This window comes from Dama dama, chromosome 9, assembly GCF_033118175.1.
Source record: "Dama dama isolate Ldn47 chromosome 9, ASM3311817v1, whole genome shotgun sequence".
NCBI classification, from domain to species: domain Eukaryota; kingdom Metazoa; phylum Chordata; class Mammalia; order Artiodactyla; family Cervidae; genus Dama; species Dama dama.
Genome location: NC_083689.1, coordinates 8,761,456 through 8,778,269, shown reverse-complemented (window position 1 = coordinate 8,778,269; position 16,814 = coordinate 8,761,456). Strand labels below are relative to the sequence as shown.

General features: G+C 48.8%; 1 protein-coding gene across 1 annotated transcript; it reads left to right on the top strand.

The window, feature by feature from the left end:
• The first annotated feature begins 6,224 nt into the window (after nt 1-6,224).
• Nucleotides 6,225-6,851, top strand: LOC133061182 (large ribosomal subunit protein uL11-like). The gene has a single exon (XM_061149166.1). The coding sequence runs from the start codon at nt 6,305-6,307 to the stop codon at nt 6,800-6,802; it is 498 nt and encodes a 165-aa protein (XP_061005149.1). The 5' UTR covers nt 6,225-6,304; the 3' UTR covers nt 6,803-6,851.
• The last annotated feature ends 9,963 nt before the right edge of the window (nt 6,852-16,814 follow it).

Here is a 16,814-nt window from a genome sequence, read left to right as displayed (position 1 = left end):
CTAGTCTAGATGGTGCTGTGAAAATATTTCCCAGATGTGGTTAACATCTCCCGTCAGTCAACCTTAAGGCAAGGAAGTTATCCTTGAGACTCTGGGTGGGCCTTATCTAATCAACTGAAGGCCTTCAGAGCAAAAACGGAGTCTCCTGGGAAAAAAGAACTCTCTTCAAGACTGCAACATGTGGAACTTCCCTGGTGGTCCAGTGACTCCCTTCCCTAAGACTCTGTGCTCCCAATACAGAGAGCCTGGGTTCGATCCCTCGTCAGGGAACTAAGAGTTCGAATGCCACAACTAAAGAGCCCACACACCGCAACAGAGATGGAAGATCCTGTGTGCTGCACCTAAGGCCTAGTGCAGCTATTTGTTCATCTTAGCTTTGGCTGCACTGGGTCTTCACTGCTTTGCCCCGGCTTTCTCTAGTTGCCGCGAGCGGGGGACTACGCTTGGTTGCGGCCTGTGGGCTGCTCACTGGGATGGCTTCTCTTGTAGCAGAGCGTGGGCTCTGGGTGCCCCGGCTTCAGTAATTGCAGCACTGGGGCTCGGAGGTTGTGGCGCATGGGCTTAGCTGCTCCATGGCGTATCGAATCATCCAGATCAGGGATTAAACCCGTGTTCCCTGCACTGGCAGATGGAGTCTTATCTGCTCCACCACACGAAGTCCCTGCGTGTATCATATTGACTGTTTCTTTAGAAGGCCCTCACTGGTACAGGCACCCAGAGGCCTCACAGTGGGCGGAGGCAGGACTTGCTTTTTATTTTTTTTAATTTATATTTATTTTAATTTTTGGCTGTTCTGGGTCTTCGTTGCTGCTCAGACTTTTCTCTAGTTGCGGCCAGCAGGACTACTCCCTAGTTGCTGTGTGCGGGCTTCTCAATGCAGTGGCTTCTCTTGTTACAGGGCACCAGGCTCCGGGTGTAAGGGCTCAGTAGTTGCAGTTCCTGGGCTCTAGAGCACAGGCTCAATAGCTGTGGCCCATGGCTTTGTTGCTCAGCAGTATGTGGGATCTTCCCAGACCAGGGATTGAACCCATGTCTCCTGCACTGGCAGGCAGATTCTTTACTACTGAGCCACCAGAGAAGCCCTTGCTTTTTATTTTTTTGTCCGTGCAGCATCGTAGTTTCCCGACCAGGCATTGAACCTGCGCCCCCTGCACTGGAAGTATGAAGTCTTAACCACGGACCATCAGTGAGGTCCAGGGCTTGCGTTTTAGAGATGGGATTTCCTTGACAAAATGAGAGCATCAGGAGGCAAGAACAGCCTACCTCGGCCTTGCCCGACTAGACCCAGACCAGGTTTTCAGACTCGGATGCCATCCAAGACACCTGCATGCCAAGGACGTGGATTTGAGGCCTCAGGTTTCATGGTCCTGGGCACAGGCCACCCCCGACATGCTGGCCCAGCCCGCCACCCTCAACCGAGTAAACCCAGGGCAGGATGCCCTGAGATCAGCCCCCCTCCAAAACTCCAAGGCCTGATCCAGACCAGAGATCTAGGTGGCTCCAGTCCCATGGACAGGGCTATCTTTGGTTCCCTACCCCCTTGAGGGTAGACAAGTTGGCCGCAAAAAAACAAAAAATTCATTTTAGAGAGACCCAGGAGAGGGGAAGTGATTATACCCGCTGACAATGAAAGGGCACTTTCTACTCTCAGACCTCTACGAGGCGATCAGAGGAATTCAGGAGCCTCTGGAGTCCTCCTCACAGGTGAGCCAGTGGGAGATTCCAGCCGGCATTCCTGATTTCAAAGCCTGAGGGGTTGGATTGTTTATCTATCCAACCAAGGTGACTGATTTTTTTTTTTTTTAAGAATAATTGCTTTACAATGCTGTGATGGTCTCTACTGTACATCAGCCCTCTCTGTTGAGCCTCACTCCCCCCATCCCACCCATCTAGATCTTCACAGAGCACCAGGCTGGCCTCCATGTGTTATATAGCAGCTTTCCATTGAAAAATTGATGCTTTCAGATTGTGGTGCTAGAGCAGATTCTTGAGAGTCCCTTGGACTTCAAGGAGATCAAACGAGTCAATCCTAAAAGACATTAACCCTGAATATTCATTGGAAGGACTGATACTGAAGCCGAAGCTCCTACACTTTGGTTACCTCATGCAAAGAGACAGCTCACTGGAAAAGACTCTGATGTTTGGAAAGAGTGAGGGCAGAAGGAAAAGGGGACAACAGAAGATGAGATGGTTGAAAGGCATCACTGACTCAATGGACATGAGTTTAAGCAAACTCCAGGAGATAGTGAAGGACAGGGCAGCCTGGCATGCTGCAGTTCATGGGATCTCAAAGAGTCGGACATGACTTAGTGATTGAACAAAAGCAACTAGTTATCTATTTTACACATTAAAGTGCATATAAGTCAATGTTACTTTCTCGATTTCTCCTAGCCTCTCCTTTGCCCACTGTGTCCACAAGTCCGTTCTCTACATCTGTGTCTCCATTTCTTCTCTGTAAATAGGTTCATCGATACTATTTTTCTAAATTCCATATATTAATACATGATATTTGTTTTTCTCTTTCTGACTTACTTCACTCTGCCTAACAAGCCCTAGGTTCATCCACCTCACTACAACTGACTCAAATTCATTCCTTTTTATGGCTGAGTAATATTCCACGGTATATATGTGCCACAGCTTCTCTATCCGTTCATCTGCCAGTGGACATCTATGTTGCTTCCATGTCCTAGCTAATGTAAATAGTGCTGCAATGAACATTGGATACATGTGTCTTTTTGAATTCCGGTTTTCTCAGGGTATATGCCCAGTAGTAGGACTGCTGGGTCCTATGGCAGTTTTATTCCTACTTTGGTAAGGAATCTCTTACTGTTCTCATAGTGGTGACTAGTTTAAACATTAATTAATTAATCAGTTTGGCTGTGCTAGGTCTTGGTTGTGGCACTTGGGATCTTCGCTCTTCATTGCAGCGCGCAAACTCTTAGTTACAGCATATGGGATCTAATTCCCTAAACGGGATAGAACCTGGGTCTCCTGTACCGGGAGCACAGAGTCATAGCCGTTGGACCACCAGGGAAATCCCCCCAGGTGACTATTTGATTGAAGTCTAACAGGGTTCAATATAACCAGGAAACATTTACTGTTGGTCCTTAGGACATACTCAAGTGAAGTGAAAACCTACGTCCACACAAACACTTGGACACACATGTTCATAGTAGCAGTATTCACAGGAGGCAGAGGTGGAAACAACACAAGTGTCCGTAGACAGAAGAATGGATGAACAAAATGTGGTCCAACCACACAAGGGACTATTACTCAGCCATCAGAAAGAATGAAGCCCTGACACGTGCCACAATGTGGGTGAGCCTTGGCGAGAGAAGCCGGACACAGGAGACCTTAAGTAGTGGGATCCCGTTTATCTGATCCTGTTGGTAAGAAACGTCCAGAACAGGCAAATCCATGGAGGCAGACAGTAGACCAGTAGCTGCCAGGGGCTGCAGGGAGGAGGGGTGTCAGCGACTGAAAAGGACGCAGGGTCTGTTTTGGGGGCAGTGAGAGTGTTCTGAAATTGACCGTGGTGGTGGCTGCACGTATCTGTGAGTATCTAAAAACCATTGAATTATATATTTTAAGTGGATGGATTGAATAATACCCGAATTATATCTCAATAAAGCTGTTTTCTAAAAATGTCCCCCCAAAGTCCCACATTTATTGAGCACCCACTATATGCCAGGCACTGAGCTAGGTGCTAGAATGGAGCCCAGAGCCGGAGACAGAGTCATAAGCAGATGATCATAGTACTGGAGGATTCCTCTCTTACAGTACAGAGAGGAGATATATATATATATATACATATATTATATATATTATATATTTGGCCATGTGTGTGCAGAACTTCCCAACCCAGGGATCAAACCCACGCCCCATACATTGAGAGCACAGAGTCTTAACCACTGGACCACCAGGAAAGTCGTAAACATTTTTAAAAATGAAAGCAGACCCATCCTTACTTGTCTGCATGAACCGAAAGAGTGCATATTTGGACACTTCATAACCCACCCCAAACCATGCCTGCCTCACCCATCTCAATTTCTGAGTGACATTCTTTATGTCCACAGCAAAGACAGTGCTCCAGACTGACAGGTCAGTCTCTCTGTTCATCAAGAGTGGAGAAATCCCAAAATTTGGCCCCCTGTCTGTGGAGATAAACAAAAGAACAAGGGCTGGGCCTGATGGAGACCCTCTCCCCAGGACCCGCCCTATCTCCGCTAGGCTGGACTCCCCCCGGCCTCCCTTCTCCCAGCGCTGCCAGCGGGTGGCTCTGGCGGGTGGCCGCGAGAGCAAAGACGACCGACATTCTCATCCAAAAATAAATCACGGCCCTGAATGAGTAAACAAGAAACGAGGTTGGGGGAGGGGACTGGGAAGGGCTGAGGGGAAAGAGAGAATTGTGGTTTTCTTGAGATGAAGGCAGCCTTCAGAGGCTGGCCTCCCAGGGCTGGGCTGAGCCTCTGCTGAGCTCCCAGCTGCTCCCAACCTCCTGACGCCTTCCCTGCTGGGTCTTGACCCCTGAGGCTCACACCTCTCTCAGCATGGACTCCATTAGCACTCAGAAAAGTCCTTCCCTTGCAACTCTTTTTGTAAACCCAGGGTGACCTTTGACTGTTCGCCGGGTGCAATAGGCTCCCTGCCCTCAGCCCATTTTACAGAGAAGGAAATTGAGGCTCAGAAAAGGGGAGAGAGGACTTTCCTGGTGGCATGGTGGATAAGAATCCATTAGCCAATGCAGGGGACACGGGTTCGATACCTGCTCTGGGAAGATCCCACATGCTGAGGAGCCACTAGGCCCGTGCACACAATCTCAGAGCCCACGCACTGCAGCTACCGAAGCCCTCGCACCAGAGCCTGCGCTCCGCAGCAAGAGACGCCACCACAGTAAGTCCAAACACAGCTACAAAGACTCGCTCCTCTTCTCTACAGCTGGAGAAAGCCCGTGCAAAGCAGCAAAGACCCAGCGCAGTCAAAATAAATAAATAGAAAATAGAAAAAAAACACAAAAAAACCAATAAAGGGTTTTTTAAAAAAGAAAAGGGAAGAGAGCAGAGATTGGGATTCAGGGGTGAGGAGCTCCAGGTATCCTCCCCAGGTCTGACTTTTGGCAATTTTGAAGTGGGAGGTATCTGAAGGGGCAGATGTGCTTGGTCAAAAGCAGCTGAGATCAGTAGATCAGTAGAGCCCTGGGTGAAGGCTCGGGTTTTGATCCTGGCTCTGCCTACCTGCAGCCTTTGTTTCTGCTCCTTCTGGGCACAGCATCTTGGTGTGTATGGGGCTGATCCTCTCCCCTCTCAGTGAAGTCTCCCAGGCCCTCCCAATCAGTGTACTGGGGCCCTTTAACCACTGTAACTGGTTTGGAGAGAGAGGCATATGCCTCAGGCTGGGTCAGTAAAATGCAGTCCTGGTGCTTCTACTGTGCATGCATTCTCAGTTGCTTTGGTCGTGTCCGACTCTTTGCAACCCGCTGGACTATAGTCCTCCAAGTTCCGCTGTCCATAAGATTCCTCTGTCCAGGAAAGAATACTGGAGTGGGTTGCCAGGCCCTCCTCCAGGGAATCTTCCCAGCCCAGGGATCAAACCCACATCTCTATGTCTCCTGCACTGGCAGGAAGGTTCTTTACCACTAGCACCATCTTCTAATGGTGCTTCTAATATAGCTATCAGAAAACAGAGCTCTTTTCAATGTTGCTTATGTATGTAACTGTCAGCTCAGAGCTGCTGGCCATGATCTTGCCTGCCTGGAAATGATCCTGACACAAGGACAGCAGAGTCGAGAGAGGGAAAAAGAGGCTGCCTAGTGAAGTGGGTTAAGCACCTTGGTTCAGATGAGCCTGAAGCTATCATGTTCAATCCCATTAACCAATTAGTTCCCTTTAGCCTTCATGCAGCTGAAGGAGTTGGCGTGGATCTAGCCCTTAATTAAGGGTTAATTTCTCTGGGCCTTGGTTTCTTCCTCCGTAAAACGAGTCGTGGCTGTCTGAGTTGAGAGGGGCATGAAGGGTGAGTGCCCTGCAAGTGCCCTGAGCTGTGTCATGCCTGGTGTTTTTTCTTTGTTTGTTTTTGGCCGCACCAGGCAGCTTTCAGGATCTTAGTTCCCTAATCAGGGATTGAACCTGTGCCCCCTGCAGTGGAAGCCTGGAATGTTAACCACTGGACTGCTGCCAGGAAGTCCCATGTGCCTGGTGTTATAAAATCTCTAGTGTACTTTCGGCTTTCGGCTAGGAGGAGGCGAAGTTGCAACTTTCTTCGGTGGTCCTGAATCCGGGTTCATCCGACACCAGCCGCCTCCACCATGCCGCCTAAGTTTGACCCCAACGAGATCAAAGTCGTGTACCTGAGGTGCACCGGTGGGGAAGTCGGTGCCACATCTGCCCTGGCCCCCAAGATCGGCCCCTTGGGCCTGTCTCCAAAAAAGGTCGGTGATGACATAGCCAAGGCAACTGGTGATTGGAAGGGTCTGAGGATTACAGTGAAACTGACCATTCAGAACAGACAAGCCCAGATTGAGATGGTACCTTCTGCTTCTGCCCTGATCATCAAGGCCCTCAAGGAACCACCAAGGGACAGAAAGAAGCAGAAAAACATTAAGCACAGTGGAAACATCACTTTTGATGAGATTGTCGACATTGCCCAGCAGATGCGGCACCGGTCTCTAGCTAGAGAACTTTCTGGAACCATTAAAGAGATCCTGGGGACCGCCCAGTCTGTGGGCTGCAATGTTGTTGGCCGCCACCCTCATGACATCATAGATGATATCAACAGTGGTGCAGTGGAGTGCCCAGCTAGTTAAGAACTGCAAAGGAAAAAGAAAAATAAAGGATCATTTGACAACCAAAAAAAAAAAAAAATCTCTAGTGTTATCCGGCACACCTCCAGCTCCCCCTGGGCTCCCCCCTGATACAGACACAGAAAGGTTTTCCAAGTGTTGCTGGGGTGCCCAACCACTCCTTCCCGCTGCAACTGTCCTCCAAGAACACTGGAGGCCAGAAGGATGGAGGGAGTGGACATCTCAGGGTGGGCTCTCGAGTCCGAGGTTCCAGGGTGGGCAGTGGGAGAGATGAGCCACTCCCAGAAAGGACAGGCTTGGCTCTGAAACCCCCAGAAGTGACTTCCCCGGGCTCAGGGCTGGGGTGGAGCCAACGCTTTCTCTGCTGTCCCATTCCAGGTAACAGCTTAAGATGGAGGCTGTTCTGACAGCCCCAGAGAGACAGCAGCATTGACGCGCTAATGGCACTGCCTGAAAAATCCTGCCTGGTGGTGGTTTTTAGCAAAACAGCTCTCTGTTCAGCACACGGGGTCTTTTGCTCTTGTCTCTTGGCCCCACTAGGGGGCAGGAACACTGGCCTGGAGGACTAACACCCTCTGCCCTGGCCTCGCGCATTTGTGACTGGCTCTTGGAGCAGACATTTGTGGGTGAGTGATTTTTTTTTTTTAATATTTACCTATGTATTTATTTGTCTGTACCTAGTCTTAGTCAAGGCTACGGTTTTTCCAGTGGTCATGTATGGATGTGAGAGCTGGACTGTGAAGAAAGCTGAGTGCTGAAAAATTGATGCTTTTGAACTGTGTTGTTGGAGAAGACTCTTGAGAGTCCCTTGGACTGCAAGGAGATCCAACCAGTCCATCCTAAAGGAGATCAGTCCTGGGTGTTCACTGGAAGGACTGATGCTGAACCTGAAACTCCAATACTTTGGCCACCTCATGCGAAGAGCTGACTCATTGGAAAAGATTCTGATGATGGGAGGGATTGGGGGCAGGAGGAGAAGGGGACGACAGAAGATGAGATGGTTGGATGGCATCACCACCTCGATGGATATGAGTGTGAGTAAACTCCAGGAGTTGGTGATGGACAGGGGGGCCTGGCGTGCTGCGGTTCATGTGGTCGCAAAGAGTCTGACACGACTGAGCAACTGAACTGAACTGAACTGAAGTCTTAGTTGCAGCATGCAAACTCTTAGTTGCAGCATGTGGGATCTAGTTCCCTGACTGGGGATCGAACCCGGGGCCCCTGCATTGGTAGCATGGAGTCTCAGCCACTGGAACACCAGGGAAGTCCCTTGAGTGATTTTTTTTTCCCTCGAGTGGTTTTTAAAGAAAATCGCAAAAGGACAGGGAAGGGAAGATGTGAGCCAGTGGAGGGATGGGAGAAAAGTCCAGGTGTGCCTCCCGCAGAGTCCTTGGAGGGTGGCGTTGGTTCTGTCCTGCTGGGAGATCTGGAAATGTTTTATGCCATTGGTTAGGGCTTCCCTGGGAGATGTCAACTCAACGCACTTGTGGCCCTCTGGTCTGCATGCAGGCATGGGGTGCTCCAGGAGCCCAGAGGATCCCCTGGCAACCACAGTCAATCACACAGTGTCCTTGAGGTTAAACAGGGAGAGGGATGCAGGGGTGTGGATGGAGTTGCCTAGTGTCTATTTCTATTCCTGCCCTTCCAAGTTGCTCTTTTAAAAGTATACATTGGTGAAGTCAGATATAAAAGGCCACATGTTGTGTGATCCCATTTATATGAAAAGTCCAGAACAGGCAAATCCACAGAGACAGAAAGCAGAGTGGAGGTTGCCAGGGACTGGGGAATGAGGAAAGGGGAGCGACTGCTAATGTGGAGTTTCCTTTTGGGATGGTGAAAGTGTTCTGGAACTATCGGTTGGCCAAAGGGTTCGCTTGGGTTTTTCACTAACAGCTTATGAACAACCTGAGTGAACCTTTTGGCCAACCCACTATAAAGAAGTGGTGGTTGTACAACATTGTGAATATGCTAAATGCTATGGAATTAAACATTCTAAAGCGGCAACTTTTATGTTGTGTAACTTTTACAACAGTTAAAAAAAGCATAAATAGGGCTATGCCCCTGCTGTGCTCTGAAGCCTCCCATGATTCCTCATTGTCTTAGGACAGAATCTATACTTATCCCTCACCCTGGACACCTCTCACCCTCAACCTTCCCCCTTCTCTTCATCTCCCTCCTCTTCCACATTTATTCTTCAGGGTCTTTTTACATGCCATTCTCTCTGCCTGGCTTGCTCTTATTCATCCTTCCCAGCCCGGGTTCCAGTACAGCCCTTTCTCTGTACCTTGGGAAAGTGAAAGTTAAAAGTTGCTCAGTCGTGTCTGACTCTTTGCAAGCCCATGGACTAGACAATCCATGGAATTCTCCAAGCCAGAATACTGGAGTGGGTAGTTTTCCCTTCTTCAGGGGATCTTCCCAACCCAGGGATTGAACCCAGGTCTCCCGAATTGCAGGCGGATTCTTTACCAGTGAGCCACAAGGGAAGCCCAAGAATATTGGAATGGGTAGCCTATCCCTTCTCCAGCGGATCTTCTGACCCAGGAATCAATTCTTTATTAGCTGAGCTATCAGGGAAGCTTCCTTCAAATCACTGACTGCAGGTTGTAATTTCATTGTGGTTTTAGATCTTGGATGGAAAGTTCCACCAGGAAGGAGCAGTTAGGTGTTTCTCAGAAGGGTAGTGAGTGAATGAGTAAGCAAATGAATGCATGACTGAATGAACGAATGAACGAATGTGAGTGAAAGAATGAATATGTGAATGAATTAATGAATGAATGAATATATGAGTGAATGAATGAATGAATTAGTGATGAATGAATCAGTGAATATGTGAGTGAATGAATGAGTGAATTAGTAAATGAATGAATGATTATGTGAGTGAATGAATGAATGAGTGTGTGAACCAACAGAGATGGACAAGGGCTAGCTACCAAGATGGTGTCAGGGAGATGCTGGAGGGACTTTCATGGCAGCTTACAAACAGCAGTCCTGGAGGAAGCGATGTTTAATCACCTATTTGACACGGGAAGAAACTGCCTAGATTCACATCTGGTTCTTTTTTCTCCTAAGATTGCAGCTGCCTCTGAAACAAAGACCGACAACTGACGCCAGCACACGCTTCATCATTCTCACTTCCTCTGAATGCTCTTCAGTGGGTTTTCTTTTCAAACTGCATAGGCGTGCACTCTCGCGGTGCCCAGACACAAGGCTGAGGAAGGGATGGGAAGAGCTTCTGCCCCACCCCCACCACTTTCCCCGTGACTCAGGCAGTTTGGAGCAGACCCTTCTCTCTTTGCATGTGGGGAATCTGCTTACATTTTATATACTATGTTTTCTACAAAAATCACATCACGCTTTGCAATTTTATCCCTTAGCTTCCTACAAAAAAAAATCACATCATGCTTTGGATTTTGTCCCCCCAGGGTCTAACTTCTTCGTGAAAAGCTACATCAGATTTCACATCCGAAGACCCCTTAACTTCTCCCTGCCGTCCCTCTGGTTGCTCTGTTCTCAGGATTCCGCCCCATGTCTGCGGACATCGAGAGTCATGCCCTAGGGTCACCTCAGTGTGTGTGCCAGATGAGGGGGAAGATCATGGCTTTTAAAGATACTGGCCCAGATCAGCTGGCAGAAAGGCTAGACTATAGAGCAACCCCATGGAAAACAGCTTGGCAGCTCCTCAAAAGATTAAACGCAGAGTTTCTAAAAAGGTGAAGTCGCTCAGTCGTGTCCAACTCTTTGCGACCCCATGGATGGTAGCCCACCAGGCTCCTCCATCCATGGGGTTTTGCAGACAAGAATACTGGAGTGGCCTGCCATTTCCTTCTCCAGTGGATCTTCCTGACCCAAGGATCAAACTAGGGTCTCCTGCATTGCAGGCAGACTCTTTACCAGCTGAGCCAAGAAGGAATCCAGGATCCCGTAATTTCACACTTAGGTGTAGATCCTGAAGAATTAAAAACAGGAGTTCAAAACCTATAAGTGAGTATTCTGAGCAGCACTATTCACAATCACCAAAAGGAGGACACAATCCCAATGTCCACTGACAAACAAATGGATGAACAAGATAGGATCCAGCCACACAGTGAAATATTACTCAGCCGTAAAAAGGAATGACTCACTGAAACCCTCTACACTGTGACCAAACCCTGAAAATACCATGCTGAGTGAATGAAGCCAGAAACACAAGGCCGCATAATATGTGACCGATTTCTGTGAAATGTCCAGAACATGCAGCTCCAGAGACAGAAGGTAGAGTAGAGGTAAGAGATTATTAGGAGTTGGGTCGGGGGACTGAGGAGTGACTGACTATTGGGCATGGGGTTTCCTTTTGGGGTGAATGTTCTAGAGCTAGATAGGGATGGTCCTCGCACAATGTCATGAATGTATTAAATGTCACTGAATTGTTCACTTAAAGATGGTAAATCTCAAGACTTGCTTTGTGGTCCAGGAGTTAAGAGACTCCATGGTCCCAAGACAGTGGGTGTGGGTTCGATCCCTGGTCAGGAAACTGAGATCCCACGTGCCATGCGGCATGGCCAAAAATTTAAAATTTGAAATTTAAAATCGAATGAATAAAACGGTGAATTTTATGTGATGCGAATTTTACATCAATAAGAAACAAAAAATTGGGGTGATCCTCATGGAAGCCAGCAAGGAGGGAAGTGCTGTTCCTGCCAATGCAGGCAGCCACCAGGCATTCTCACACCTGTCTGGGCTTGTGGTCAGCGAGGCCGCCTCTTCTTAGGGATTTATTGGCTGCGTGCATTGCTTTCCTCCAAATCTCGTGCTCATTCACACTTCTTGGCTGACGCTCCAGGACAGTGTTAATATCCTTATCTACAAATGAGGAAACTGAAGTTCCCCTGGGGTGAAGTGAATTTTCCAAGGTCACCCATTATGGCTGTTCCTTCACATCAGGAACTTGGGACTTTATTTTTAGGAGGAGAAGGCCAACAAGGACCCTCAGTGACAGGCTTCCAGCCTCATAGAACAATGGAAACAGTACAGTGAATATTTGTGAGCTTTGAAGCATGCTGGTCCTGATTCTCAGAAGCCTGGGATTAGATGCTACTATTCTCCTGTTTTATAAACGAGGACAGTAAGGCTCAGAGAGGTGAATCACTCACCCTAGGTCACACAGTGCAGGGAGGACACATTAGGACAGGATTCAAACCCTCACGTTCTGCTTTGCTCTGAGCTGCCTCTGGGCAGAAGCAGGTTATCAAGAAGTAGACACTGAGATCTTGAAGCCGAAGCCTCAAATCTCACACTTGCACCAGGAACTCCAGAAACTGGGAGATGGTGCTCCCAAAAGCCCAAACAGAGGAATCTCTGGAGAAAAATCAAGCAAAGCTCAGCTCATGAGGTCCCCCTCCTGGGGTTCTGAAGAAAGCAGCTGAAGAAGGAGATAGATGGGGCCCCTGGACCAGGCAACTGATATTTGTCAAATGGAGCAAAACCGAAGTTTTGCCTTTAGCCAGACAAGAAAAAATGCCTGTTTTCCTTCCTGCATTGATCTGGAGGGAATAAACTAATGAGGGAATTCGTTGCAGCAAAAACAGAAATGAGCGAACCACCACACAGGCCTACAAGAGTTAAACAATCTTGGTTATTCTTAACTGTTACTACTAACAAACACTTGTAGCTGGACTAGTCCTTTACAAAGCTAATTACTCTCTGGCTCCATATAGTTTATAATCTGTGCCTGGCATTCTTCTCCCCCTACTCTCCCTAGTAGCATTCTGCATTTCAGAAAGGTCAGGGGCTGATAACTTCAGGGACACCGGACCCAGCTGGGCTGCCTAATGCTAACTGTGTTCATTTTGAAACTTTGCAAAAGAAAAAAAAAAATAAAGCAAGCCCTTCAAGAGGATATAAAACCTCTCCCTCTTCCCAAGAAAGGGGGCACAGTTCTTGAGGCATTAGCTTGCTGTGTTTCCCTTTTGCCTAGCAAAAACAATAAAGCTACTCTTTTCTATTTCCTCCAAACTCCATCTCCGTATTTCTGTTTGGCATTGGCGGACAAGGAGCCAAGGTTTTGGCAACAGTGAGACCAACTGGAAATCCTGGTGTTTAGTGTGAGTCTGCAGTCAGACTCCAGACCTCAGCTTCTCCACTGGGAAATGGGCCAGCTCCTGCTGGATGTGAAGAGTACAGTCCAGGGAGACCATTGGAAGGAGATTGGTTACGCACACAGTCTGGGCTACAGGCTCCGAAGTCGACACCTGTGATCTCCTTTGATTCTCAAAGCAAAGCCAAGGCTTAGTTTATCATCCACATTTTCCTAGACCATAAATTTCTGTCACTCTAAAATCATATAAGCAAAAATTTTAAACCACAAAGAGATAAATAGAGGAAACTCCACCCGCAGCTCAGCCCACTTCCCAAGGAACCCCTGTTGATAGATGGATGTGGAGTTTTCCATTGTCTGTGATGATGCATGTATGTATTCTGAGCTTGTATCTCTATTTCCCTAGAGTCCGATACAGTGTTTTAAAATGATGATATATGGGAGTTCCCTGATGGACCAGTGGTTAGGACTCAGCACTTTCATTGCCGGGGAGCCCCGGTTCAATCCCTGGTTGGGGAGCAAAGATCCTGCAAGCTGTGTGGTGTGGCCAAAACTTAAAAGTAAATAATTAAAACGGCACTGTAAAATACTGGAGACAAGTGACTTGTCAATTAATGGTACGTTTCGGACTCCTTGAACTTACACTTCATCATCCGATGTTATGGATGAAGGAGATGGAGTGGATGAAGGAGATGGAGTCCTAGAGGTCATGGAGCTTGCTCAAGGTCACCCATTGTCATGGCCCTGGTTTAGGACTTGACTTGGGTCTGCATGTCCCACCCCAACGCGGGTCCCCTTCAGACACTGTGCTCATTGTCCTTTCATGAAACACTCATTCAATGCTGGGGGTTTAAGACAAGAAGGCCTGGGTGAGGGAGCTCTCAACCTGGGTGAGACAGAGTGGGACTTGAACATCCCAAGCCAAGGGTTTGAGGGACAGACCTGGGGAAGCCAGAGGGGCAGTCGGGCCTCTGTTGGGCAGAGCAGGGAGGGCTGCCTGGAGGAGGAGACATGGGAGGTGGGCCTCGAAGGTTGAATAGAGATTCTTCAGGCAGAGTGGGGCCTCAGGGCAGGGTGGAGAGTCACCCCCAACTGATGGCCAGCGGGGTAGTTTAGGAGTCTCCCTCACACTTGACATCCAGGAGCAGAAGACAATACTTGACCCCAGGGCTCAGCTGTGAATCTCAAGGACTGGCTCAAAAGGTTGCTGCCTGCTGCAGCACAGCGCCAGCCCTCCCCAGATGGGGAAGCTGAGGCTTGAGCAGGCACGGACTTTGAAGTGCTTCCTGTACAGCCTGGTCCTGGGCTCTTCCCCTTCCTGGGCCTCAGTTTCCCCATCTGCACAAAAGGTACAGGACAGCTGGCAGAATCTTGCAGCTGAGCAGGAGTTTGGCTCCAGCCCCAGCAAAACAATGTCAACCCTGGTTGTTCCCTTCAATAGAACCCGTGCCCCAAACACTGGGAGTTTGACAATTTACTCCTCTCCTAGGGGCTGGACCCTAGGCCTCAGCCCAGGAAGGGGGGCAGCTTTGGGGGTGTGACTCTGCCCATGGAGAGGGGTGAGGAGGGCACTCTGAAGGGGGTTGGGATCCTCACGGTCAGTGCCTGCTTCACAGGTGGGGAAACTGAGGCCCAGCAGGATGGGGTAAGGAAGGGTCAGTAACGATACCAGTCCCGCTCTAGAAGTGGGCCTGGATTACCCTGCAAATCAGCTAACCCATTTCACCAGAGGAGTCGAGGTATAGAGTCCCGCCGCCTGCTATGGCAGGCTGCCTTTCCCCTCTCCCTCACTCCCAGCTGGTGCATCCTCAGCCCCCATAATAACACTTGGGCAGGTGTAGAGGGGGGAGTCAAAGCCTGGAGAGGCAGGGTCCCCTACCCCGCTCGATGGCCACTCTGGGAACCATCGGCTACAGCTGTGCTGACGCCACACAGGTCATAATAGGGTGGAGGGGGCAATGGGGTTAAAGGAATCCGGGGGAAGCCAAGGGGTGGCAGCTGGGCCTGGGTCCCGAGTGTAGTGCAAAGACATGGTCCAGAGGGTCAGGGTCACAGGCTCCGGTTTGCAGGGGAACACCTCCAGGATCCACAGCCCCTCTGCGCCCTGGCAAGGCAGACAGAGCTGCGGAAACAAGGGCGCCCCCAGGGTTGCCCCCTAAGTCGGGTGACATGGGAACCCTGCGGAGGGGGGCAGTGAGGTGGAGAGACCGCAGGGAGGACTCCAGAAACGTTACTTCTAGAGCTTTATCCACAAAGGTAATCTGTGATGTCAGGCCAAAGTTTCTGGACAACCCATGTGGCTATGGGTGGGGAACTTGCGAGATAAATGATAGTCCAAGGCTGTCCGTGTGCATGCGTGCGTGCTTAGTCATATCCGACTCTTTACGACCCCATGGAATAGCCTGCCAGGCTCCTCTGTCCATGGGGATTCTCCAGGCAATACTGGAGTGGGTTGCCATGCCCTCCTCCAGGGGATCTTCCTGACCCAGGGATAGAACCCATGTCTCTTATGTCTCCTGCATTGGCAGGTGGTTCTTAACCACTAGCGCCCACCTGAGACCAGTCCAAGACATATATATGTAAATGTATTTTTGAAAGTTAAGTGAAAAAATGCAGAAGGCAGAATAGAATGTGAAGCATAATTTGCATTTTTAAGAAGGGTTCTGTCTAAAACATGCCCATATCTAAAATCATCTACACAAAGGAATCTGAGGCCTGGGTGCCTTGGGTTGTGGAAAATTATTTTCCCATGGAACACAATTCTGTACATTTTGACTTTAGCTAGGTATTACTTATTCACAAACAGTACTTGAAAATTATACTCATGTGGAAAGACTGTTTAGACCATGAGGAAGCAAGTCTCTAGGTATCAGGCAGTTCAGTTCAGTTCAGTTGCTCAGTCATGTCTGACTCTTTTCGACTCCATGGACTGCAGCACACCAGGCCTCCCTGTCCATCACCAACTCCCAGAGTCCACCCAAACCCATGTCCATTGAGTCAGTGATGCCATCCAACCATCTCATCCTCTGTCATCCCCTTCTCCTCCTGCCTTTAATCTTTTCCACATCAGGGTCTTGTCAAATGAGTCAGTTCTTCGCATCAGGTGGCCAGAGTATTAGAGTTTCAGCTACAGTATCAGTCCTTCCAATGAATATTCAGGACTGACTTCCTTTAAGATGGACTGGTTGGATCTCTTGTCCAAGGGATTCTCAAGAGTCTTCTCCAACACCACAGTTCAAAAGGATCAATTCTTCAGTGCTCAGCTTTCTTTATAGTCCAACTCTCACATCCATACATGACTACTGAAAAAACCATAGCTTTGACTAGACGGACCTTTGTTGGCAAAGTTATTTAATAAGCTGTCTAGGTTGGTCATCGCTTTGCTTCCAAGAAGCAAGGTAGCATGCATGGTGAGTCTTAAATGTTTATTTTTTGCTACTTTTACATGGGAGTGGGAAAGAGGGGAAACCTCTGTGCTTTGTTCTGCATCTATCTGGGTTTTGCATTTTAAAAATCTTTTACAAAGAAAACATACTCATGTTGCCTGGATGTGTATGCTTGCGTGTATTACATGTGCATGTTACATAGGTCCATAGGTCCATAGACTAGAGCTTCTCCAGCAGCACCGTCTGCCTTTCTCAAGGTCCTGGTCCGAAGGCTTCCCAGGAGAGGGGAGGATGAGGGGGGAGGAAGGGGTGGGGAGAGGCCATCCATGCTGGTAATGGTATGTTCAGGTTCCAATCAGCCCTAAATGACAAGGTAGCAGAGGAAATTTTACCTTCCAAACAAAGAAATCCTTCCCAAATCGCAGAGGGAAACAGGCCTGAGGTAAAGACCGTCCTGAGTTCTCCTGGGTGGAGAACCTTATTCTATGTGTCTTCCCCAGCCTTGAGCAGTGATAGAGCTCGGAAGGGGGTCTCCCAAGAGGGAGGAGGAGAGTGG